At 36.4% G+C, this 23,485-nt stretch overlaps 1 protein-coding gene across 1 annotated transcript in view; it reads left to right on the top strand.

Annotated features, from left to right (window-relative positions):
* The first annotated feature begins 358 nt into the window (after nucleotides 1–358).
* LOC129250349 (ABC transporter G family member 20) overlaps nucleotides 359–23,485 on the top strand; it is a 45,245-nt gene continuing 22,118 nt past the window's right edge. Inside the window, exons 1-4 of the mRNA XM_054890000.1 lie at nucleotides 359–408; nucleotides 4,050–4,209; nucleotides 18,501–18,763; nucleotides 18,876–18,969. Of these exons, the coding sequence (XP_054745975.1) occupies nucleotides 359–408; nucleotides 4,050–4,209; nucleotides 18,501–18,763; nucleotides 18,876–18,969 (567 nt within the window). The remainder of the gene's footprint in view (nucleotides 409–4,049; nucleotides 4,210–18,500; nucleotides 18,764–18,875; nucleotides 18,970–23,485) is intronic.

Below are 23,485 nucleotides of genomic sequence, written 5' to 3'. Positions count from 1 at the left end.
CTTCTAGCGGTTAGGAATTGAGCGAAATGAAGAAGTTGAGCATAGGTTATGAAATTTATTTTACTATGACAATTTCGAATTTTGAAAAACTCACATCTAATTTGTAATCAACGGCTCGGAAAATTCCCAAGTTGAGCTTAGTTTGCAATTTGAATGTAATCACGGAACCTTAAAGGATTAAAGCCATTCTATTCAAAGGTATTTTAGCTTGGTTTTTTGGAATGTGCTTCTGTGAGCTTTATATTGTACGCATGAATTATTTTTCAGTACAGCTTGTAGCCTCTGGCATGTTAGAGTTTTTGGAAAAATAATTTTTGAGTATTTTTCCACAAACTATTTTTCTCAAACCCGTGATGTGATGGACACTTTTGGACAACAGAATCGTGTTCAGCGCACAAAAATACATTGGTAAGCAATCGCATATAAAACATAAACAAAAAATCGTATAGATCTGGGTTTTCCGTCGAATTCGAGTAACGAGGCGAACACTATAATCAAGTGGCTATTCAATTTAAAATGATGTAATACGATGGACCATTTCTTACTGAACTAATATTAAAAAGATCAATGCAATACTTGGAGAAGTTCGCTGGTAGTGCAAGTATTATTTCAAAAACTTAAATAACTTAAAATAACTACTTAAAAAACAACGTTGAGCATTCGCTATGTTAATGCCTATGAAACAAAACGTAGCATACCTTAAGGAGAACTGGGAAATTAGTTGCTATTTTAATTTCTGTGTGTTCTTTCTATGTAGATTTTGACTGAGGAAAGCCCTAGTGAATTTTTTCGAGGAGCAACTTTCTAGATCATTTTAATCCTCTATTTACTCTACAAATGCATTGCTTTTAAATTTTTTTTAAGAAAAGCGCAAAATGAACCAATTTCGAGGAAGTTAATGGGAAGAAATATTCTACAGAAATAGTTCGGGTGCAATTCTGCTATACGTGCGTTAACTAAGTATTTCGTTGAAGTGAGTATTTCAACTGTTCTTTCCACGTTTTCCAAAGCGTTTAGGTACGTGATATAAAAATTAATTAGGCTATATAAAAATGTATCTGGGAATGCAAAAAGTTTTGGGCACTTTACTACATAACCTAATACTTTCTTCCTTAATTGAAATCAATGCGCTTCAAAAATGACTGTTGAATTGTGTTAGCTGAAAATTGTATGTCTTATTGGTGAATTCCGGATAAAAGTTAAACTATGTGCAAGCTTTTAGAACTTTATAAGCTAGAACTTGATGATTCAAAAACCGTATTTTTTCTAATATGAAAAACGAAAAATTTGATTTAAAATTTTTTACAAATGGAAGTTCAACATCTGGCAAATATTTGGGTTTTTATTTCAAAATTTTTAAATTTCAGCCATTCGAGTCACATTTTTTATGACCTGTCGGAATAAAGTTCCTTGGTGTTCCCGAAATAATGCATCGAAACTTTATATGAAATAAACAAAAAACACCAAATTAATTTTAGTTGCAGATATATTTGCAGATAAAAATACGATAATTTTGTTCTATGAAAAAAACGTATAACACCGTCAAGACAAAAACTTATGGCATTTTACAGCTTATAAGATTTAAGACTGCACCTAAAAAAATGTTTTCTTAGAAATTCTATCAAAAACGTGGAATTGGAATAAAAAAATGTTTCTAAGTTTTGTATAAAACTTCAGACGGAGTGGGAGCAGGTATATACTGCTCAAAACTAGGGATAAGGCAGCTTATCAAGCTGCCAGACCACAGCAATATTTTCCAAGCGGAAGTTTTTGCTGTGGGGAAAGCCGCGGAGCTAGCCTGCACTAGAACAAGGAAGAACTCAACAATTAATATATACGTGGACAGTCAAGCAGCAATAAAAGCAATAAGCTCATATTGTATTAAGTCTAAAAATGTTCGACGGAGCAGGGAGACCATAGAAAGGCTAGCCGCAAACAGTAGGTTGCATATCTATTAGGTACGTGATGACAAAGGCATTATGGGGAACGAAATAGTAGATAAGATAGCAAAAAGTGCTGTTACACTACCGTTTGAACAAGAGAACGACACACCAAAACCGCTAAATACAATATACAATGAACGATTATATGAAAAGGCGAGTGGAAGCTAGGTGGACTAACCTGACCACTTGCAAAACAGCAAAAGTCATGTGTAGAACTAACGACAATAATCTGACTCAATATGACTTACGCTCTCGCGAAAGGACTGCAGAACTATCATAGGTATGCTAACAGGTCATAATCTATTTGCTGCACATGCGTACAAGATAGGGATTGCTACACAGACAAATGCAGGAAATGCAGAGAGGATGTTGAGGAAACTTTAGAACACCTTTTGTGCGTTTGTCCGGTATTATTAAAAACGCGACTAAGATGCCTGGGAGCCCCACTGTTTGAGGGTCTGGAGGACGTCTCAAAAGCGGATCTCCCAGCTCTGCTTAGATGCACCAAAAGCGCTGACATCCTACATGATGTCTACTTTCAGTATTCATAGAGGTCGGTCCCTATCTGATATCACTAGGGACCAAAAGGTCTATGCGTGGCTTCTTGCCAACCAGGCTAACCTAACCTAACCTTATGTAAGGTTTCAAACATTTTTGTATGGTTTTGTTAGGCAATGAACTCTACTTAAAATGAGATATAGTCAATGTTCAAAAAGAAAAATAGTGAACACTGGTCAAAATGTTGAGGAGCTATGTTTATTTAAGGTTATTTAAGGTAAGGAAAGGATGAAAGTTTAATTTAAAGTAAAAAAAAAAATAGGTAGTAGAATTAAAACTGGAACGTTTTAGCTCCAGCAATCCTTGAGAAATATTAATATTATTACTATAAGTATAGAAGTATGGTATAAGTATTAATACCACTGAGTCAGTGAACGCAATTTTATGTCCCTTAATTCTCAAATTCCCAAGCTGTTTATTTTTTTGGTTAAATGATCAGATGAATATTTGATAAATAAGAAATTAAAAAAGGTTGACCTAATTAAAAAAAAAAATTTTAATAAAAGAAAAAAAATTATAAGAAATCAAGAGCATTTTTAAGTGACTTTAGATATTTACACTTTATTGCTCTAGAATTTATTAGTCTTTAAAACTACATATGAAATCTTTTTCTAAGAATTCTTGGCATGAAAAGTTAGTGGAATTTCTTTAATTTGTGTATAAAATGAAAATTGAATTAAAAACTAAAAATTAAAAAAATTTCAAATTTCGGGCCGAAAAACCTTTTTCAAGCTCTTACGACATTACTTTTTAAGAACCGATTTCAAAAATTGAGTATTGAGAAAAATATGACAGATCACACCGATCAGACAGAAATAGCGCAGCTTTCCAAGGGTTTTTCTGCAAAACTTTTATCTACAGCTAAATTTACTTGTCAGTTAGACGTAAGACGTTGGGTAAAAATTTTTTTGGCAAATTGTACATTTTCAGCGTATCGTATAAACGGATAACACTGTGCTGCAAAATTCAAATATTTTTGTTGAAAATGAAAACATCGAAATCGATACACGAAAATGTAATGAATTTGCCTTTTTAGTTCTTTTACACGACGTCTGAATTTTTATTTTCAAGGATCTTAAAAAAAAAACGAGTTAATACAAAATTGTACCAGGCATTAAAATATTTGTGTTGAATGAAATAGGAGAGTACACACAATCCTAAAAATTAGTTTTCGTGCTACCTATGCTAAAATACTCAAAAATATTCTTTATGGTTTTTGTCCTTGCATATCTTTGACGATTTTCATTAAAATCTTTAAACGGAAATATATTATGGGATATGTGATATTATATGGCGTTAGTGCTTATAACAGAATAGCTCAGACCTTCCGTAGAAAGCAAGAATCTCAAATTTATTATATGCGCGCTCTAATCTCGTGCGTATATCGACTTCCTCATGTGCTATTTTGATTGCCTCTTGGGGTGTAAGTTAATAGGAAATATTTTTTTTTTTAATTTGTGAGCCCATTTTATTATTTTTACTTAGTAAAAAAATAGCTTGGCACTAAAAACATCATCATTAATCTCAATTATCTCAATTATCTTCCAGTTATGGCCTTTTGGGCGCTTCAGGTTGCGGTAAAACAACTCTACTTTCTTGCATCGTAGGCAGACGTCGCTTGAATTCCGGCGAGATATGGGTACTCGGTGGACGGCCAGGTTCTAGAGGTTCCGGAGTGCCAGGGCCGCGTATCGGATACATGCCTCAAGTAAGTTCATGTTGATATTTTATGAATAACCTAAATACATTCGAAAAAAAACGAGTACAGTTTAACGCCTTTCACAGTTATTTGCTCCATGATGTGATAAAATATGTATAAGTACAGTCTGTGTCAGAAAAAACGAACCGCGATTAATCATGAAGTTTAAAATATATATATTAAAAGTTTGGTTTTGCATACAAGTATGTATAGCCTGACACCTTCTCGGCATGCTTTGAAGCTTTTCTGCGTAGCTCGTCGACAAAGAGCACCAAATTTTGCGAACTTGACGCACAAGTGGTTTAAATCGTGGACTATCTTTTCGACAAGCTGCGCTTTCATAATCCTCCACACATTTACAATGGGGTTGGCGTTTGGGGACTGAGAAGGCCAGTGCAATACTGTAACGCCATTTTCTTGTCTTGTTGTTTCTCAATGTGTTTTTCTGAGAGCAGTGGTTTTTTACGAAATGGGATGGTAGATAAGTTGACCTCCGGTCAGTCGTCGTTCGATGGTGTTGATACTCACATCTATTCCTTTTTTAATAAGAACTGATCGTGCTTGGCGTAGTCGCAAAGAAAGGTCCCGCTTAAAAAGTTGGACGATCTCTTTATCCTGTTTTTTCATCGTCACTCGATTCACCGCACTCGGAATAGTCATCAACATTTTTGTACGCTTTATACCGCTGATTCCACATCACAACAAACTTTTTTGATTTTTTAATCACTTTTGCAGCCGCCCCGTAAGATAATTGCGGTCCTTTTGAATACGTGCATAAAAATACCGCCTCGAAATTCTTCGGGTACTTCTCACTCATTTTGGTTTGGTTGCGTTTACGGGAAAGTTTCAAACGACACTAACTTGAGTTAGTACTGGCGTCGTAGCCCTTGAGTGGGACTATTATGCAATAAAGAGCAGAACGAAATATATCTTCAAGTCACACGGTTCTGTTTCTCCTGACACAGACTGTATGTGGTCACTTTTCTAATAATATCCTTTTTCATTTGAAGTTCGATTTGATCATTTACAATTTTTCTAATACGACTGGTTTTTAAATAATAGGATAAAATTTTATAAAAATACGAAAAATTAACGCAAGTGAAAATGGAGTTCTAGAAGGAAATATAATCAATGGGGAAATGCTTTCTTAGCTGGAAGTATACTTATTTCTAGGAGTCATCTAGATGTCACTAGTGAATAATCCCAGATTGTACCCTGTTTTTTGTATCATCTTTGACATTTGTCAAGTAGACAAATATACAACGCGTTAAAATTACTAAAACTTGTTTTGAAAATGATCGAACTTTAAGAACGACATATTACAAAATTCGAGGTTTTTTGGTAGAAAGAATTGTCCAAATGAGTCGAAAATTCAAAAGTAGGTGTATGAATTTCTAGAAACGGGTTCTGTCGAGAATAGAAAAAAGACGAGCAGACCAAAAATTGAACGCTTTGTTGAAAATATTGTTGCTGCAGCGGAAAGTGTTGTTGAACAACCGTCCACATCGATAACACGACGATCTCAACAATCAGGCATTCATGAATCGACTGTTTGGTATATTACATCTGCAGATGTGCTGAGTGTGGACATTTAAATTATATATAATTTTTCACATACGATTGCTAAGAGCTGTATTTTGGATACAAATAGTGAAATCTACAAGAATCTAAACTTTTACATGTTTTCTTTTAATACAACTCTAGGCGCGACTTTTGAGAGACATTTTACTTATGCGCATCACTTATACGCCCTGTGGCACAACACATGTGGAGTGAGGAAATAATATGCAAATTAGACGCGTTATCCATACGCCGCAGCACACCATTGTAGCTGTTAGACCGTGCTTTTCTTATTTCAGGTTTCTCTGACCCTTAAATAATTCGAATCCGTAAGGTATGAAGGCAAGCATGGATTTTCTGCGTTTCTTAAACAAGCTATAAATATTGATTGGGGGTATTTGAACAGAAATTCGCTTAGATCAGAAATCTACCCCTAACTTCTATTAGAAAGTTTCACTCTTAACGCTTCAGGTATTTTAATAATAATTATTAGCCTTGAAACCATAAATGTAAATTAATTTTCTAATAATAATCGAACCAAAACCTCTGAAAAGTAAACAAACGCCCCCAGGGTTCAGAAATTGAAAATAAATATAGGGAATAACTCCCAGGGTTAAAGAAATTGTTCACTGCCTGTGCTCCCTTTACTTCCCTTTCCCAATTTTCTTATGTTTGCCACTTAAGGCCTCTGCAAAACTTAATAAACACTCAATATTGCCTTAAAAATATCTACATAAAGTTGCATAAGAAGCTCAATCCGACACCAACAAATCACTAATCAGTAACACAATTAAATTGCAAAAAACAAAGCGTGCAGCGTAGTCCACAGAGAAGAAAAAATTTCAAGGCAGACAAAGAAAGAGGGAGAGACCCGAGAGAAATAGATATGATAGAGAAAAATATATATCTAAATAAATTCACCACATTTGCAGAGAATACAAATAGACAAAATTTACAAAAAACGGTGAGGGATCGACTGGTGCAGGTAGACGCCGGACACAAACCGTGGCAACAACGCGCACTATACCGAGCGTTTATCACCCGCACAAACACAGCGATTCGATACCGCAGAAACGGTACAAATTACCGCACGGCAATACCAATAAAACCGACGACGGAATAGATAGCACTTTAGAGTACGCACAAGCACTAGCCAGGAAACGGAAATAAGCGCCAAAACGTAGACACCAAAAAACAAAAACGCCAAAAAAATTGAGACCGAAAAACGCCCCAAACAGTAGGCACCGAGGAAATATAACGCCAAAAAGTAGTCACCAAAAGTAGATTTCCTACAAGTTTGCACCAACAAACCAGCGCCATAAAGTAGGCAGTGTTATTTCTCACTAGAAACTAGCAACCACAAGGAAAAACTCAGGAAAAATAGAAAAATGTATTTATGATATATATAAGGTATAGCTCTCTCTCTCCTTTTCCTCTACGTTATATCTTTTTTCTCTCTCGCCGAACGAAAATGCCCAAAACGTTGCATGGCCTTGAAATTTTCCTCTCCATTCTCGCTCGTTCATCGACACCTAAGAGATTTCACTTCAACAAATCGCTTCAAGCTCATTTACGTAGCCTAAAAATTAATTATTCAAAATCGATACTTCAGTTAACTTGACTTAAATGAGCCAAAAATAGAAACTTAACTGAACAAGGCTCCTGGTAGTGGCACACACGCACACACGCCGCTGTACATGTCTTTTGAAAACTTCTCGCTTAACGCGCATAACAAAAAAAATGCATCGCATTTGGATTATGAAGAATATTCTCAACTTTTCCTTCAAACTGCACGACGCGCTGAAATGACATATTCACATACCCACACACACTCATACAAATGTTACTACTAAAGGAAAATGCAACAAGACCATAATAATTGGAATTCAGCGAAATACTCTTACCCAGAAGCATTGCGTTAAGCTACCGCATAAGCCACTTTTGTAGCACTTAAACAAAAACATAAACAATCGAAAGCTGAAAAGTATTTTATGCGGCTTTTCGTGAGTTCGCACGTGAAGTTGCATTGAGTTTACGTAGCAGGCTTCGCTATATTTATTTTCAATATTTTCGTTGCTCTAGTAAAATATTACCAGCGCAGCAAAGGTGTGCGTAGCTTGAGGAGGGTAAGAGCGAATGCGATAAATTCAGATTAAATAGTACTTACAAAAAATTAACAAACTGCGTGGAATAGCTGTAGCGCAAGCGTTTCTTGCTAAATTTTAACAATTTAATTCTTTTTTATTTACTTTAGAACGATATAAATTAGAGTTTAAAGCTTTGTGCATATTAAAAAAAAATTTGCTAAAAATTTCGCGTATGCAATTTTATGGTTTATAGAGATCTGATATGATAAAGTGTAAATATGATGTGCTTCAAAAATTGCGTTAAATTTTTACAATTTTTGTCCTGATAGTGTAGAGCATTTAAATCGGGAATTTTTTAAGAGCTTGAGCACCTATAATGATAATACAAAACAGAATTATTGTTGGAATGCACTTTTTGAAATTTATTTTTTTGAACAAAATCATAAAATCAGTTAAATGTTTGCTTACTTTTTATCTGGCCGTATGTCGTAATGGTGGTTTGAATATTGCAATACCATCGCTGTATGGTAAGGAGCGTCGTCTTGTTGGAACCAAATGTCTTCGATGTTTAGCTGATTAATTTTTGGAAGCACATACAAACTGAGTGAGCATGGCGGACAGTGCTCGCCATTCTCGGTAACGGCAACATTTTCCCCATTTCGAACAAATGGACCGATGATGCTGTCAGTGCTCTTTGTGAACTTAGCATACAGAGCTTTTTTTCAAGGTAAATTTTCACCATTTGGAAGTGTCGTTTTAGCGTTAAACGGATCATGATGACTTGCCAAACTTTACTGAACAGAAATGTCAATACAGTTTGCCGTTCTCAGCTGTCAAGCCATGGTTATCTATAGCGATAGTTCTTATCCAGCTAAAAAACACCCGATACTAAAACTTCTTGGACTATAAAATGTTTAATTCTTTTTAAAGATTCCTTCTAAAAAGTGTGCAATTTTGATGAAAATTTATTGATTTTTTTATTATTTATAACCTGGACTAAAATGTTTTTTTTCCGGAGAATAAAATATATTTTCTTAAGGAAGTTATTAAAATTAAATAAGAGGCAAACAAGTGGTTCAAACTAGTCAGTAGCTCCCTAAGCTATAGTTTTATAATGCAGAGTACCTCTCAGAGAAGAGTAACTGGCTCCTCGTACACTAAGCTCAGTTGTGATTTATTACGCAAAGTCTGCCTAATCTATTTGCGCTCAGTTAGGTCTTTTGGATTGTATTTCTTATTTTGTTTAAGTCAAACATAGAACCATTGCTTAGTTTTACAATGACTGACCTTAAGAAGATATTACATATTTAATTATGGGATTACAAAAATTAACTATAAAATTAATATTAAAATTGCAGTAGTGATTTAAAAGCAGAAGTAGCAAAAAAGTTGAAATTGTAAAAAGTATTAAAAAAGAGATCAAATTAAAAATAGTAGTGTGTTAGTAGTAGAGGTAGGGATTGAGTAGTGTTAAAGAATGAGAAATTTTATTGAGTACATTCAGCAATATTTGGCAAAGTATCGAAGTTCTGAAGCGCACGTTCTCTTTTATACACTTAATTTTTAGCAGTAAAATATTCCAAAGACAGACAGAGAACATAAGGTGCTGACGTTCAGTCACCAAAAAACTGTATTTCTATGGGGCTAAATTTAGCGAACGGCAAGATTTTGAAAACATAAGTCGATTTTAGAGGTATCTGCTTAAGATACCAATGACAATAAAAATGTGGTTAATCCATTTCAAAGTTCTATTAAATGTAATCCCTATATTTCTAACAGTGTCCACGTATTTAATCACAGAGCTATTTTTTTTTTGTCGGGACAGACTAGCAAGTACATAACTCGGACAACATTAAGCCTTTTGTACTACACTCAGATTCCCTCTTTAATTTCTTTTAAGTCTACCCGACCTCCGAATAAATCTGCGTAGATCTTGTGGTGCCAAGGAGCCAAAGTGGTGGCTTCTTAAGACATCAGTGCCAAAGATCTCAAGCCAGATGCACAGAAAGTGGCCCGCCACATGCTGGGAAGAGTGCACTGTCTAAGATGCGTACCTTTTCTAAGTGTTTCGCCCATAGAAAGTGGCCCGCCATCAGTCCAATCAGCTGCCTACAGTCCCTTCCCTTTACTGATAGGAGGATCTGCGATAGTCGGTCGGACATTATAGGTAATATTAGTTTTGTACATCTGCCGCCTCTGGACAGTAATAAATCTCAGGCCTACAGGCTGGCGTAACACAAGGTGACACACTCTGGTGAAATATTTATAACTTTATGTTGTGCTGTGCAATAGATAGGGTAAACGATGCGAAAGGATCTAGCCCACGTGAGCTGTGATAGATTCACAGTAAAGAAAAATTAATTTTCAATTTGGTTTTTGAATAACTTTTTCACTAGATAAAAAGTAATGATTTTGAGTAATACTAATCTTTATCTGGATGTTTGCAATTTTTCCTCTTAAAAGGTAAAGATAGCATCTGTGAACAAATGCGGCAGCCTCAATGTTAAATAATGTTTTATCGAATTTTTCCATCACTTTCCGGTGATAATCGTTCTCATTCCTGTCGAATATTTTTCTTTAGGGTTGCGTTTATCTGAAACTTGTTGATATAAACCCGTGACTTCAAGTAGCCCCAAAGAAAAAATCTGGAATGGTTAAATCGGGCGATCTTGCTGACGAAGCCAAACCGTCAAAACGGGAGACTACGCGGCCAGGAAATGCTTCCTTCACAATATCATTTGAGGCCAGTGCTGTGTTTACGGTTACACCGCCTTGTGGAAACTACTTATACATGTTCACCAATCTCCGCTCATCATGTAGCAATCGCCAGTAAGTGTGACTGTGTTGGCGATGACGTCCTCAAATACATCTGGCCCATTCAGTTCTCTCGCGTGAGCGCCGCAACACATAATGGCTTTGAGTGGTTGCAATGGTTCTTCGTGCATCACACGTTGATTTTCAGTACCACAAAAACGAAAACTTTGCTTATTGACATAACTGCTTAAGTGAAAATGCTACGCGGTTCCGATGATGATTTTCGTCCACGAATCGTTCTCCTAGTTGTTAAAATTCAAGATGGATTAATTGATGCACGGTGTGCACTTTGTATGGAAACATTTGTAATTCTTTCACTAAAATTTGGGCAGCGTCCATCTGATGATGCCTGTTCGCGTGGCCCATCATCTGATTGATGTTTCATCGCTCTTAGTGACACCGGCAGCCACAGCCGTGATATTCTCGGTTGAACGGCCAGACCGATAGCGGTCGCGCTCTGCTAGATCTCATGTGGTTCCAGTCGAGCAACGAAGTGCCGAAATTTTTGTTCAGATGGCGCTGCACGATTAGGAAATCGACGTCTATATTCACGCTGCGCCAACACCGTTGATCGATTATTTGCGCAAGAAATTTAAATCCATTGTCCTGCGCAATCTAGCGCTCCATTGCTTGTCTGTTTGTATACTGCGAGATTGCTTACGACGTCATATGCAACAAACATACCATACACCGGCAGGGTGATTAATTTTATGTCACCTTTTACACCGAGCCTTTATGTGCATTGGGTATAAAAATGCACATAGAACATTTTTGGGGTTTTTTCTCTTAAGAAATTTATAATTTTTTTGTAACATTTTTTTTTTTGTGCTTTCCAACTTTCATTTTGTTCTCCTCCTCATGCTGTCTTCCTCGCTCTATAGCTGACTTTTTGTATGCATGCATGTGTCGCGTACAATTTTTAAGTGCTTTGGCAGCAACTTTCTCTTATCGCAAATACAGCTTAACATCCTTAAAATGTCCTCTCAATGTCTTCATAGTTGTCGAAAATGTCGAAAGCGAAACAGCAGAATGAAAATCAGACTGCTATTTTCTAGTAAACATGCATGTTTGTGTGCATGTGTATTTATATAAATTCGCTATTCAAAATTAATAGGAAACTTTTTTTCGTGGCGCATACAATTCTTAAACTCATCCACTTGGTGACATACTATGTTGCAGCCGATACGCATCACGCACACACATCTAGCCTGCCTTAAATACTTCGTCTTAGCGGTATGCTGCAACCAGTGTTTGTCGCCTCTTGATTGTATTCATAGTAACATGCTTGTGGGAATTCGAAAATACATAAGTACCCACGGCTAAGTACATTGCTCGATTTTGAAGAAGAACGAGAGCGCACAGGAAACAGGGCGTGAAAAGCGTAAATGAAAAAGAAAAGCGCATAGCAGCAAATGTGGCGACAGATGGTGGGAAAAAGAGGTGTACGTCAAAAAAGAGGTAAAGTGACGGGAAAACGCGCGCGCGCAAGCATACATACACACACATACACACGAAAATTCTCACAAGCGCGCTTACGACGATAGACAAAGTTGATGGAAAAAAGAATCCTTCCAACTGGTTAAACAACCGACATGGAATACTCGTTCTGTTGCCGTCTTCTCAACCATAGCAGTACTTGCACAATTGTCATGCTCGCCAGTGCGGCTTGTCCATTGTGACGCGTCTGCATGAATCAAGTCCGGATTATGGGCGGATTTGTGAGCGACAACTCAAGGATTCAACTGGAGTGAAGGAAATAAAAAAAGAAAATTATTATAAACCAGTACCAGTACGGCAAACTCAGTTTTGCGCACAGCAGTGGCGACAGCCGCAATAACCGCCAATGCCATTCCCGACGCCCTGAGCGTGATTGCACGCACGCACGCACTCACGTATACACACATACAAACTTGCTAACGACACACGTTTCGGTTGTAGTTACTATTGTATGCTTGTTCGCAGATTTTTGGTCATAAATCTAGCAAATTTAGCTCACTTGCCTCCCACCACCACCTATTCCTGTCGCTCACTTAGCCTCAACACACCACAACTCATCCTATCCACATCCACATTTATATTGCTCCTTTAACGCTACCGAAATATATGAGCGAGCGCCACAAAATATATAGCCCAACGCGACGTTCTCGCCTTTCACCTAACATTCAACGCAACTGGCTGAGCTTGCTTGTGTCGCGCGTTATTTTCTATTCTTGCGGGTTTTTCGGCATCTATTTGTGGGTGGCGTGTGTGCCTGTGTGAGTGTATGAATGTTTGTATTGTGTGCCGATTGTTGCCACAATAACGAAATTCCCGCAGGCCATGTCAGACAACAAGCGAATCTTTTGAGCTGAGCTCCTGAGATGCTTAAAAACGCTTAGATGTGTACCATTGAATTACAGAAGACGCTGCCAGGAGGCAAATACACGCACCCGCACAAGGTTGTGACCGAGGGAGAGAGAGCGGGAAAGAAAGAGTGAGAGCAACAGAACGAGGCGTTAAACCCAAGTGTTTCTTTTGGTTTTTCTTGTATTGGTTTTGGTGGGTGTGATGTTCGCCGCAAATAGCTTAGAACGACATTTTGAAGATCGGATTAAATGTTTGGCGCTTTGTGCATTGCCAATACGAGTAAATACCAAAAATCTAGTCGCACTTGTTCTACACACATTTTACACATCGCGTGGCGCATAGTTTTTCATTGTTGATGTGCGTTGTTTTGGTTCAATGAAAAATGATTTGTTTTTTAGCTGTTCGTGTAGTAAAAAGTATTTTTTTTGTCATCAGGCGTCCGGAAAAACAATTTTATTTGACAGCGCGAAAGTGCGGCAGTGGCATGGAACACACTCATCACGTCAGTGTTAAGTTGCGGGAAGAGAGGCTGAAAATTTTGTCCAAGATTACTTAAATTTAAATGTTTCAATTCGATATCGTTCAGTGTAAAGAGACATGGTTCTTGATATGCAGTTCCACTCTAATATACTCTATAATACGAGATACTCACTTTTATGGATAAGCTGCACAGTCTCTTTCTAATGACGCCATGGAAAAAAGTCAGTGAGATCATGGCGAAACTGAAAAGATAAATTTGAATCAAAAAAATTGTGTGTAAAAGAATTTAGTCTATCGTCTTTGGTTAATTCACTCCACACAAAACATCACAGAACTGGTATTCTTAAGGGGTTCCATAAGTCCAGCAGCGTCAAAATCGCGCCAAAAGAAAAACTGTTTTTAGAAGGTATAACAATAGAAATAAATATAAAAAGTTGACACATTCTTTATTCGTACTTAAACTTTATAAACAAATTTACTTTAATTTTTCTTTACAAAAATTAGAATATAAAAAATCATGTGACCCAAAGTACAATGAAAAAAAGTTGCTCCACGGTCTGCATAATTTCTCCTTGAAATGTTGATGGATTTGTAAAAAGTAAAAAAAATCTTGTAAAATAAAGTTGTAATTATAGTCTGTTTAGCCGGATTTTTGAATTTGAAAAAATTTTGTAAATTACGGCATTTAAAAAAAAAGTAAATCGTTTTACGTCATAAATTTCACACTTTAATTATGTTTATAAAATGTTTCAATAACAAACTATAGGGAAAACACTTTCGAATATTTAAAAAAAATCGCATCAAAAAATATTAAAAACTGTATGAGTTATCATGCAGACCGTGCCGGAAAAAGTAGTTTCGAGAAAAACGAGTTTATGGTTTGAGGTACAGGAGTTAGTGGACTGTAGAAGCTATAATATTGGGAATTTCCACATGAAAATTTCACAGTGTATTCTTAAAATACTATACTTTCGAAATATCGAAAAAAGTCGATTTTCTGAAAAATCTGGACGTATTTAACCCCTTCATCTACATTCGGTTCTCACTTAGCGAACGAGTCCGTTTTACAGATGTCAAACTGGACTGATGGCTCAGCCTTTTCTGATAAATTTTGAGCATCGAGCATTTTGATCACGTGGTACATATTTGCGATTTTTAATAAATAAATACAAAGACTGACATACTTAAAAAATACGCCATTTATTTTAGTGCGAATAGTGAACAATTAGAGAGACACTGTTGTAAAGAAAATTGGTCGACCATAACTAGCGTTTCACAATTCTTGGATCCATTTTCCACTGCAGCGATAACCAATGTCAAATTTATCTCACTCATGCATCAACAAAGGTGTACTTTGTGAATTCGTCATATTGAATAAATTTTTTTTTCAAATGGCTGGTTGAATAACAATAATACTGACAAAGGAACAATAATTTGTGGACCGGAAAAGTTGTTGGACCTAATAGACGAAACAACAGCGCAATAAAAAATAAATCAAATACAGATAAAGAAAAAAATGTACCTAATTATGAAAGAATAAAATGACAAATAAATAAACTAGCAACGGGATATGGATTTTTCGATTAGTCGTTTGTTAAGTCTTTCGATAAACATAAAACAAGAGGTTGTGTTACAGCTTCTTCTCTCACATTTTGGGACAAATATCCGGTGCCCGAGTCGTGCCTATCTTAAAAATCATTTTCAATGTAATTTTTAACCAACAAACTAATTTCATATTCGTCTATCTTAAATGGATTTGAAACATCAGTTGGATATTGACCGTAAAGTATGAATACCTTTATATTATTTGAATATAAACAAGAAAAGGGTGTCGTAGCCCCAATGGCAAACGAGGAAAAAAGCACATACGTTCAATCCAATCCAGCTCCACGCTGAGTTTAATAAGGGAACTGCGTCTGTATGAGGTACTGTGATGGGTAGAGGGCACAAAATACTATGGTATGGCAGTGTAAACCTCACAAAGAATCTAATCTCATCTACCAAATGGCGTGAGTAGTGACGCAAACAACGCTACGAAAACATTCAAAGCAAACAAAACTAAGGTCAATATGACTCATGAGTCTGAATTATTAAACCTTTTCCAAAATTTTTTTTTAATTAAGTACAGTATCATTGTTAAAAATAGGATGTTTCCCGCTGTAGTAACTTTTTCTTTTTATTAAGTCTAGCTTCCCTTAATAAACTATATATACATAGTTGTTTTTGCTCAAATCGTGCAGCATTTAAAGATTGGACATCCGACATATAAATGGTCGTGGGTAAAGCAGGGTTTTCCTAGCGTAAAGACAGTAAATGCTAATGCTTGATTTTGCAATTTTTTTTAAAGAAAATTTAGAGAATTTAAGTAAAATGGAAGAACTGAAGGAATTAATAGAATTCTTGGCAGAAATGCTTTTCTCCTTCGCATCATCCGTCAATGGTTTCGAGATTTGCTGGTATCCACAATTGGCGCGCACTCAAACCATGCTGGGTTAAGCAATCACAAAAGTGCTTAAAGGTCGTTTTGGAAGAAAACATTTCACGTGCTTGCTTGGGTTGTCTCACACTGTATTACGGGTGTTAGCAACACTGATGTAAAACTTCTGACTTGGCAGTATGAAAATGAAATTGAAATGTTTTACTCTTCCACAAGAATTCTTATCGAAAATTCATTCGGAATACTTGAAACTAAGCCCAGATCCTGTTTATTTAATTTCAAGGAAAATAGAAATTTGCGCTCAGTCGTTGCAATATTTGTATGTAGATACATTCTATAAGTGCACAACATTTGCTTTTTAGATCAAGTCAGCACTGCCGATGAAACATTAATAGAAGGTAAAGGACCTGTTGATTAAAAATAATTTAAAGAAAACGACATGTCAACACAAAACCGGACCAAGAGCTAATCAGTTCAAATTTCGTATTAGTTTAACACATGAGCTGAAAAGTCCCCGGTGTAACACATTGAGGGCACTAGTTTTATTACATTTACCTCTTTTTTAGTTAGTATTACTCTTAAAAAAGACAGCTGTTAAAATTTCATGATATTCTATTCATTAGTTTGTGAGTTATTCTGCTGGGAGTGACACTACTTTTGTAGTATTCACAACTGGATCAAAAAGAATTTCGTGTTTTAATTTTGACATGCTCTTTGATGGGAAAAAATACTGTTCAAGTGGCTTGAGTGGTGTTATGAGTATTCCGCTCCATCAAAAACAACAATAAATCTATGGTTTGCTGACTTCAAATGTGATCGTAAAGACACCGATGATGCATATCGCAGTGGAGGTCTAAATGATCTGGTAACACCAGAAAACATAAAAATATCCACAAAATAGCTTTGAATGATCGAAAAGTGAAGTTTCATGAGTTAGCTGACACCGTAAAGATATCAAGAGTACGAGTTGGCTGTATATTGCTTGACTTTTAACTATGAGAAAGCTCTGGTCAAAGTGGGTGCCGCGTTTGTTTACTGTTGACCAAAAATAAGAACGTATTGATGATAGCAAAACAATTGCAAAACTATATGAATTGAATTTCGAATTGCTCCCACATCCTCTGTATTTGCCAAATTTGGCTCCCAGCTACTACTGCCTGTTCGCAGGCTTGAAAAAATGCTCGTCGGTAAGAAATTTCGCTCGAAAGAAGAGGTTATCGCTGAATCTGAGATCTATTTTAAGGCAAAAGATAACTCGTTCGACATAAGTGGTATTGAAATGTTAGAGTGGCGCTGGAATGATAGCGTTTTTCTTGATGGGAATCACGTTGATGAATAAAGCTGATTTTGAACATAAAAAAAGTGTTTTCTTTGTTAGGCCCGGGACTTTTCAGCCCATGTGTTATGTCTAATAGCGTAGCATTACATTTTTTTGCAGAAACCCTCATTCAACATGAAACTTATCTCTGTAAAAGTTCAGTGTTTTAGACTTGCTTTTTATTAGATATTTTATTGCTCGTGGATTCAAAATTTTCCCGATTGCTAAACGCAAGTGAATAACTGCAGATGAAATGCTCGTTCTTATAGCCCTCCGTGTAAGGATCTGCAGTATGTAAGAAAAGGGCAAATATGTATACTTACAATAGTAAGCGGTCAAAACTTGAAAGTATCACCAGACTTATCTTGGCATTAAATGCCTTAACGATATACAGATATGCCACATGTTTACACAGAGTAATTATAGGAGCAATGCATGGCAAATTAATCCTGTAATGAAAGTGCTACATTTTTAGAATAAGAGTTTTTCTAATTTGCTTTATAAAACTCCATGTTTATGCCTACACTCGTTAGTCAGAGCTACCAAAGATAAAAGGCTGTGCTGCTAAACTAATGGCGAAAAAAAAAACAAAAACGAACAGAACAGAACAGATTATAAATTTAAACAATTTTCTATTGTAATCATTTTGTTGTTGTTGCATTTGCATGCAGAACTTGTTTCCAGATACCAAGTGTATTTTACGTTCGGAGGCGGCACAAATCTGTGGGTCCTGCCATTTGTGAACCAACATCTAGTAGCACACTACAAACAGGGGGGAGGAGCTCGGCAAAATACCTAAAAATGCAAGAAAATATATATATAAATACATATACTTACATAGTTTACCTAAGTCACCTGTTGGAAGAATAATGGATTTATTTTTATTTCACCTTGCCCTTGTCTACAAGTATACACACAAATACCCAACCTTCTTGGGCACTACGGAATTGAACGTCGCAGGCTTTATTTTAAATATTCATTAATTTATTTCGCGTAAAGCGGCTGATATCCGGTTTGCTGCCCTTAGCAATTGACTTTGTTTTTGCCTCGTTTTCTCCGCCGTATTACGCATGCTTCATTTCATTACACTTTTTTTTTGCTAGTTTTTATTTCAAATTAAATTTTCATTTTCAATACTCCCACTTTTCGCATTCCATTATTGACTGAATTTAAGCTGACATTTTAAATTCCGCCATTCGTTTTCCTCGAAAAATGTTAACCGATTTTTTTGCTTATTTTGTTTTTCTCCCTTACGCAGGAAGTCGCACTCTATGGCGAGTTCACTTTGCGCGAAACACTAATCTACTTCGGCATAATTGCGGACATGCCCCGTAACGAAATCGATGACCGCACTGAGTTTTTGCTCAAATTTCTGAATCTGCCAAATGGTTCGCGACAGGTAAAAAATCTAAGTGGTGGCCAGCAGCGCCGCATGAGCTTGGCAGTGGTCTTGTTGCACGAACCGGAGTTGCTGATACTTGACGAGCCAACCGTGGGCGTAGATCCCGTGTTGCGCCAGAGGTAAATTAATAGCGTGCGGCGTGTATTATTGTGCACATGTGTATGTTTGCATTTTCGTATATATTTCTTTTTCATATATCTTCTTGCTTTTTGGTTTGCTTGTGGTTTGCAGTATCTGGGATCATCTGGTTGACATAACAAAAACTGGGAATACAACTGTGATAATCACAACTCACTACATCGACGAGTGCGCTCAGGCACATGTGGTAAGTTTTTTAAATTTCGATTTAATTTAATGTAATTTAATGTAATTAATCAATATAATAGAATTATACACAGCGTGGGTCCTTTAACTGTCACACCTAATCTTTCGATGTAAAGAAAAACCTCAAAGAAATTTAGATATGAAACTTTATTTATTTGAGTTTTAGAGTATTCTCCAATATTATTTATAATTGAGCTCAAATCTTTCACTTTTTTCTTTGCTTACTAGCTTCAAAGGCTATTTAAGCCCAGAGCAGGCGGCATGGATGAATTCGTCTTGTTTTACCAACAATTTTCTTGAATAGACGCTTAAATTGTAACAATTTCAGGTTCTTAAGATTTTTGAATTTGACCAGCATATATTCTCATATTGGTACAGAAGGGGGTTAATAATCGGCTTAAGTGCAAAGAAGATCAAGGCGATCCATCCTTTGGAATAAAATATGAAATATTGCCATTCTACTACTTCTGCACAGTTTTTCCTTGTGATCCGTAGCAGAGCTTTGCTGGAAGCAATATGGGTCTTCACTAGGGTGTCCCAGGCTACAAGGGGGAATTTTTTTTTCGGAATTTCAATACGCATACCCTTTATTTTTTTCCATTTGACTCTAAAAATTTAAATATAAAATATTATTGAGATCGGAAGTCATTAACCCGTGCCGACTTGATGTCAAACTTTAAGTTTAAAAGTTAGTATGAAAACTATAGGCTCACAATAGAGAAAAGTTTAATTGAATTTTTAGATTAATTAAATAAATAAAAATAAAACACATATTTCGTATTTATTTCCCTTTTATTATAAAAGGGGCATCAATCATCGAATTTTCTTTTCAAAGTTTGCTTTTTACAGTCGGGATATACCTGTCTGTGTTCTTGTACGCAACGTAATAAAAATTGTTTTTGTTCCTCTTGAACAGTGATCAAACCATGGAAGTCTTGCATTAACTTAACCGCTCTTTCTGCCGTATCATTAACTGCTTTCAGTCCAGCAGCTTCTTTTTAGCCTGTAGAAACGAATCATCATTTGACCACGAAGAGGGGCACTTGTTAAGAAAACTGTCGGCAATCTGGAGTCGATTAAACAAGAACTTGCTTTTGACAGAGACGAAGTCATCAATGTTTCTCTCTGAAATTAAAACAGATAGATCAGTTATCAATTATACCTATTAGCAAACTTAGTCATAGAACAAAATCAAAGCTTAATTAACGTACCAAAAAGTGGACCACAGAGTTCTTCTTTGGATGCAATGTAACGTTTATTGTGGGCTGTTGGGTTTTCTCTAGTTAAGTTAGCAATCATTTTTACTTTAGTTTCTAGATCAACATCATCATCAAATAAAGCCAGAATAGATACTTCATCTGTCAAATACCACAAATGCTGGCAAAACTTTTGCAAAGCTGCTTTTGAAATGCTTTTGTCTATTGTTTCGTAATTTTTCATGGCCTTCAAAAAACACAAATCCTGATACGGCGCCTTTACTGCTAAAATACATTGGAGCCAGGGTTTTACGTAGAATGTCACGATGAACAGACATACGTCCAACAGAGCTGCCTTATCCTTGTTTGAAATTCTGAATTGAGAGCTAAGTAACGATATTTTGAATGAATAAATGGCTCTCGCCATCCATCGAGCCTGGTGCATAGCACCTGGAGGCCGAATCTTATATTTCTTCTCTGAATCTCCGCCAAGAAATATAATTGAAAGCTCAATTAATTCGCGATAGTCATCTCTAACGATTTCTTTGGTTAATTCAGTTTTGTAGAATTCTGGCAGCTTGTCAATTTCCGAAACATTAAAACAAGATAGCTTTTTTGTACAGCTTTGTTTTTTCTCGGGATCGATATTTTTCCAGTTTTCTCGGAATTTCTTGAATAAAGGGATGTCTGGGCTTGTAGTTACTTGACTGATTTTCGCTTCAAACGCGCCTTTAAGTACTAATTTGTAAACGTGATGACGGCAAGCAAAAATAAGCACTTCTCTACCCAGTTTTTGTTCGAGAAGCACACATGCTCCATTTATGCGGCCTGTGTTAGAAGCAGTAGTATCACAACAGAGAATCTGCGCTTTGTCTTCGAGGTTATAGTTCGTAATAGCATCCCAAACTGCGTCTGCCTGTTCCCTTCCTGTCGAGCTATCCAATTTAGGAACAGCAATAATTTGTTCTTTATTATCGTACGTAATAACTACCGGTAGGCGTTCTTCTTTACTTTTACGTGAATCTACAGCTGGCAACAGTTTTCCGTCCCAGTGGACAGTTACCGTGTCCGGGACCTTGTTTTGAAAATCAATTTTTATAGCTTCAGCCCGTTCTTTTCGCATTTCCGTACGAACTCTATGGATAGAGGACTTGCTTATAGGGAATTCATCCGTATTGTGCCCCGGAGCCTCAATAGTAGCTTCAATTATAAAGACAGAATCCCTCAGACTTAACTGACTCCTGTCTAATGCGGCAACTAACTTGGGAGTTATGATATTTTTTCGCCTAGAAGTTTTATCGGGCTGAGAGGAGGCTTCTCTTGCACTGGGCCTATTTTCTTCTAATTCTATTATTTCAGAATCAGAAGACGACTTTTCTAGTGGTGGTTTGCAAGTTGATGTGGATGGTGCTAAGGTGAACAATTTTTAGCACGTCGCTTTTCCTCCTCGATGATTCTAAGGCGCGTCCTTTCCTCTTTTTTTGTTAGTTTTTTGTCCACTCCGGCTAAGTGACCGGGCCGACCTGGTTCTCTTTGGCGCTGCAAGAAGATCTTATCTTCATTTATTTTAATCGATTAAAGAGCATTGACATGTGCGATGTCAAACAAATTGTTTAAGTTTGAAACAAACTCCTGTCGACGCTGTTCAAACACTTCCTGAGTTTTTTTCGCATTTTTTTGCAATTCTCTCCAAACTTGGTATAAGTTAACTAGTTTCTTAACACAGTTAGATATTGATCCGGTCGGCACACATGCCTTTTCCTAATAAATAATACACTCACGAATTGTGAGATTTGCACTTTCATTGACACTTAAGTTCACTTCACGAATATTATAGAAAAAAATTGCCAGTACTTGCCCGTTAGAGGGAAGTTTAGAACCGGTAATTTGATGTTTTACGTCGCCTATTAAAAATATCTCCTTTTTGGAACTTCGTAACTCCACTGACATGTTGACTACACGAAAAACCCGCGATTACTAATAAAACAAACAAGTAATTACACGCAATCAATCCGACAGTTCGCCCTACTGTACAAGTACCGTTAGGTTTCCGCGCAACTCGGCACGGGTTGCCGTGATTCTAAATAGACGAAACTTTATTTTTAGATGTTTTGAGACAATTCAAACAAAATAGGGACACTCTAGTCTTCACCAAAAATAATTGAGTAGAAATTCGTCCCAACAATACCGAGCCTTGATTTTAACTCCTTTGTGGATAAAAATTATGAGCTCCCCAAACTATATTGCATGAGGTGCTTTGATAACTTTGAATAGTTGTCTTGTCTGCTGGAATACCTGCCTTACTTGTTGAATACTCTGTATTGTACAGCGTTTTATGCATTTTTTGCAGCAGGTACAATTTCTCATCAATTACGCATTTCTGTCTTGCGTGTTCTTGCCTTTACCCCTCTGGATGGTTTTTTGATGCTCCGTAGGACTATGAATTTTCTTCTTCTTATAAGCTTTCGTCTTTAATTAATTTATTAATATTTCGAAAGGTCTTAAGCTCTCTTTTGGTGTCGGGGCCATTTGTCTTTGCCCAAAACTACGCGATTCCTTCTTGTTCGGTGACGGTCAGTCTTGGTGAAACCTTCAAGAACTGCGCTACAATTTCGACCTTAATATGGAATATTTCAACACTTTCTGTTGCCTCATAACGAACCCCTGTACGTTTTACAAGTCTATGGTTAAGTCCTAGATTCCTTTGCGACTTGACAATCTCACTTGTTGTCCTGTCATGTAAATTATAACTTGTTTGCCTTCATGGATCACAAATGTTTTTCAATTGAATCAGCTTCTTTAAAATAGTGCGACAGTTATTAGGGCCTTGGGTAGGGCTGCAGGTTATTTATACAAGGTAGCGCAAAAATAATCATCCAATTTTGTTTTTGAATAACTTTTTTACTAAACAGAAAAAAATAATAATTTTAAGTTAACAAAACAAAAAAACAGATATTTTGAGTGATGGGAATCTTTATTTTGACCTTTACGTGCTCCACTGCTTATCTGTTTGTATATTGCAGCTGCCTAGTCAAATATGATTGACGTACGACGCCATCTGCAAAAATTCCAAATTTTTCAATAGGATGATTAAATTTGCACCATCTTGCGTAATATTAAAATTATCATAAAAACTATGAACGAGCATCACACTAGTGTCAAAAACTTTTGGAGGCTGTGGTGGAGGCTTTTGGCATATGAGTTTTTCGTTATTGGAAACATTTTGTTTTGTGGTAGCCACAACTTCTGATTCTACCCTGACCTAGTCGTGCCATAAGCTCTCATACAACTTAATGTTAGTGTAAAAATTTTAATAGCGAG

Source organism: Anastrepha obliqua, chromosome 1 (genome assembly GCF_027943255.1).
Source record: "Anastrepha obliqua isolate idAnaObli1 chromosome 1, idAnaObli1_1.0, whole genome shotgun sequence".
NCBI lineage: Eukaryota > Metazoa > Arthropoda > Insecta > Diptera > Tephritidae > Anastrepha > Anastrepha obliqua.
The sequence above is the reverse complement of the archived record's forward strand: the minus strand, read 5'-3'. Positions and strand labels throughout refer to the sequence as shown.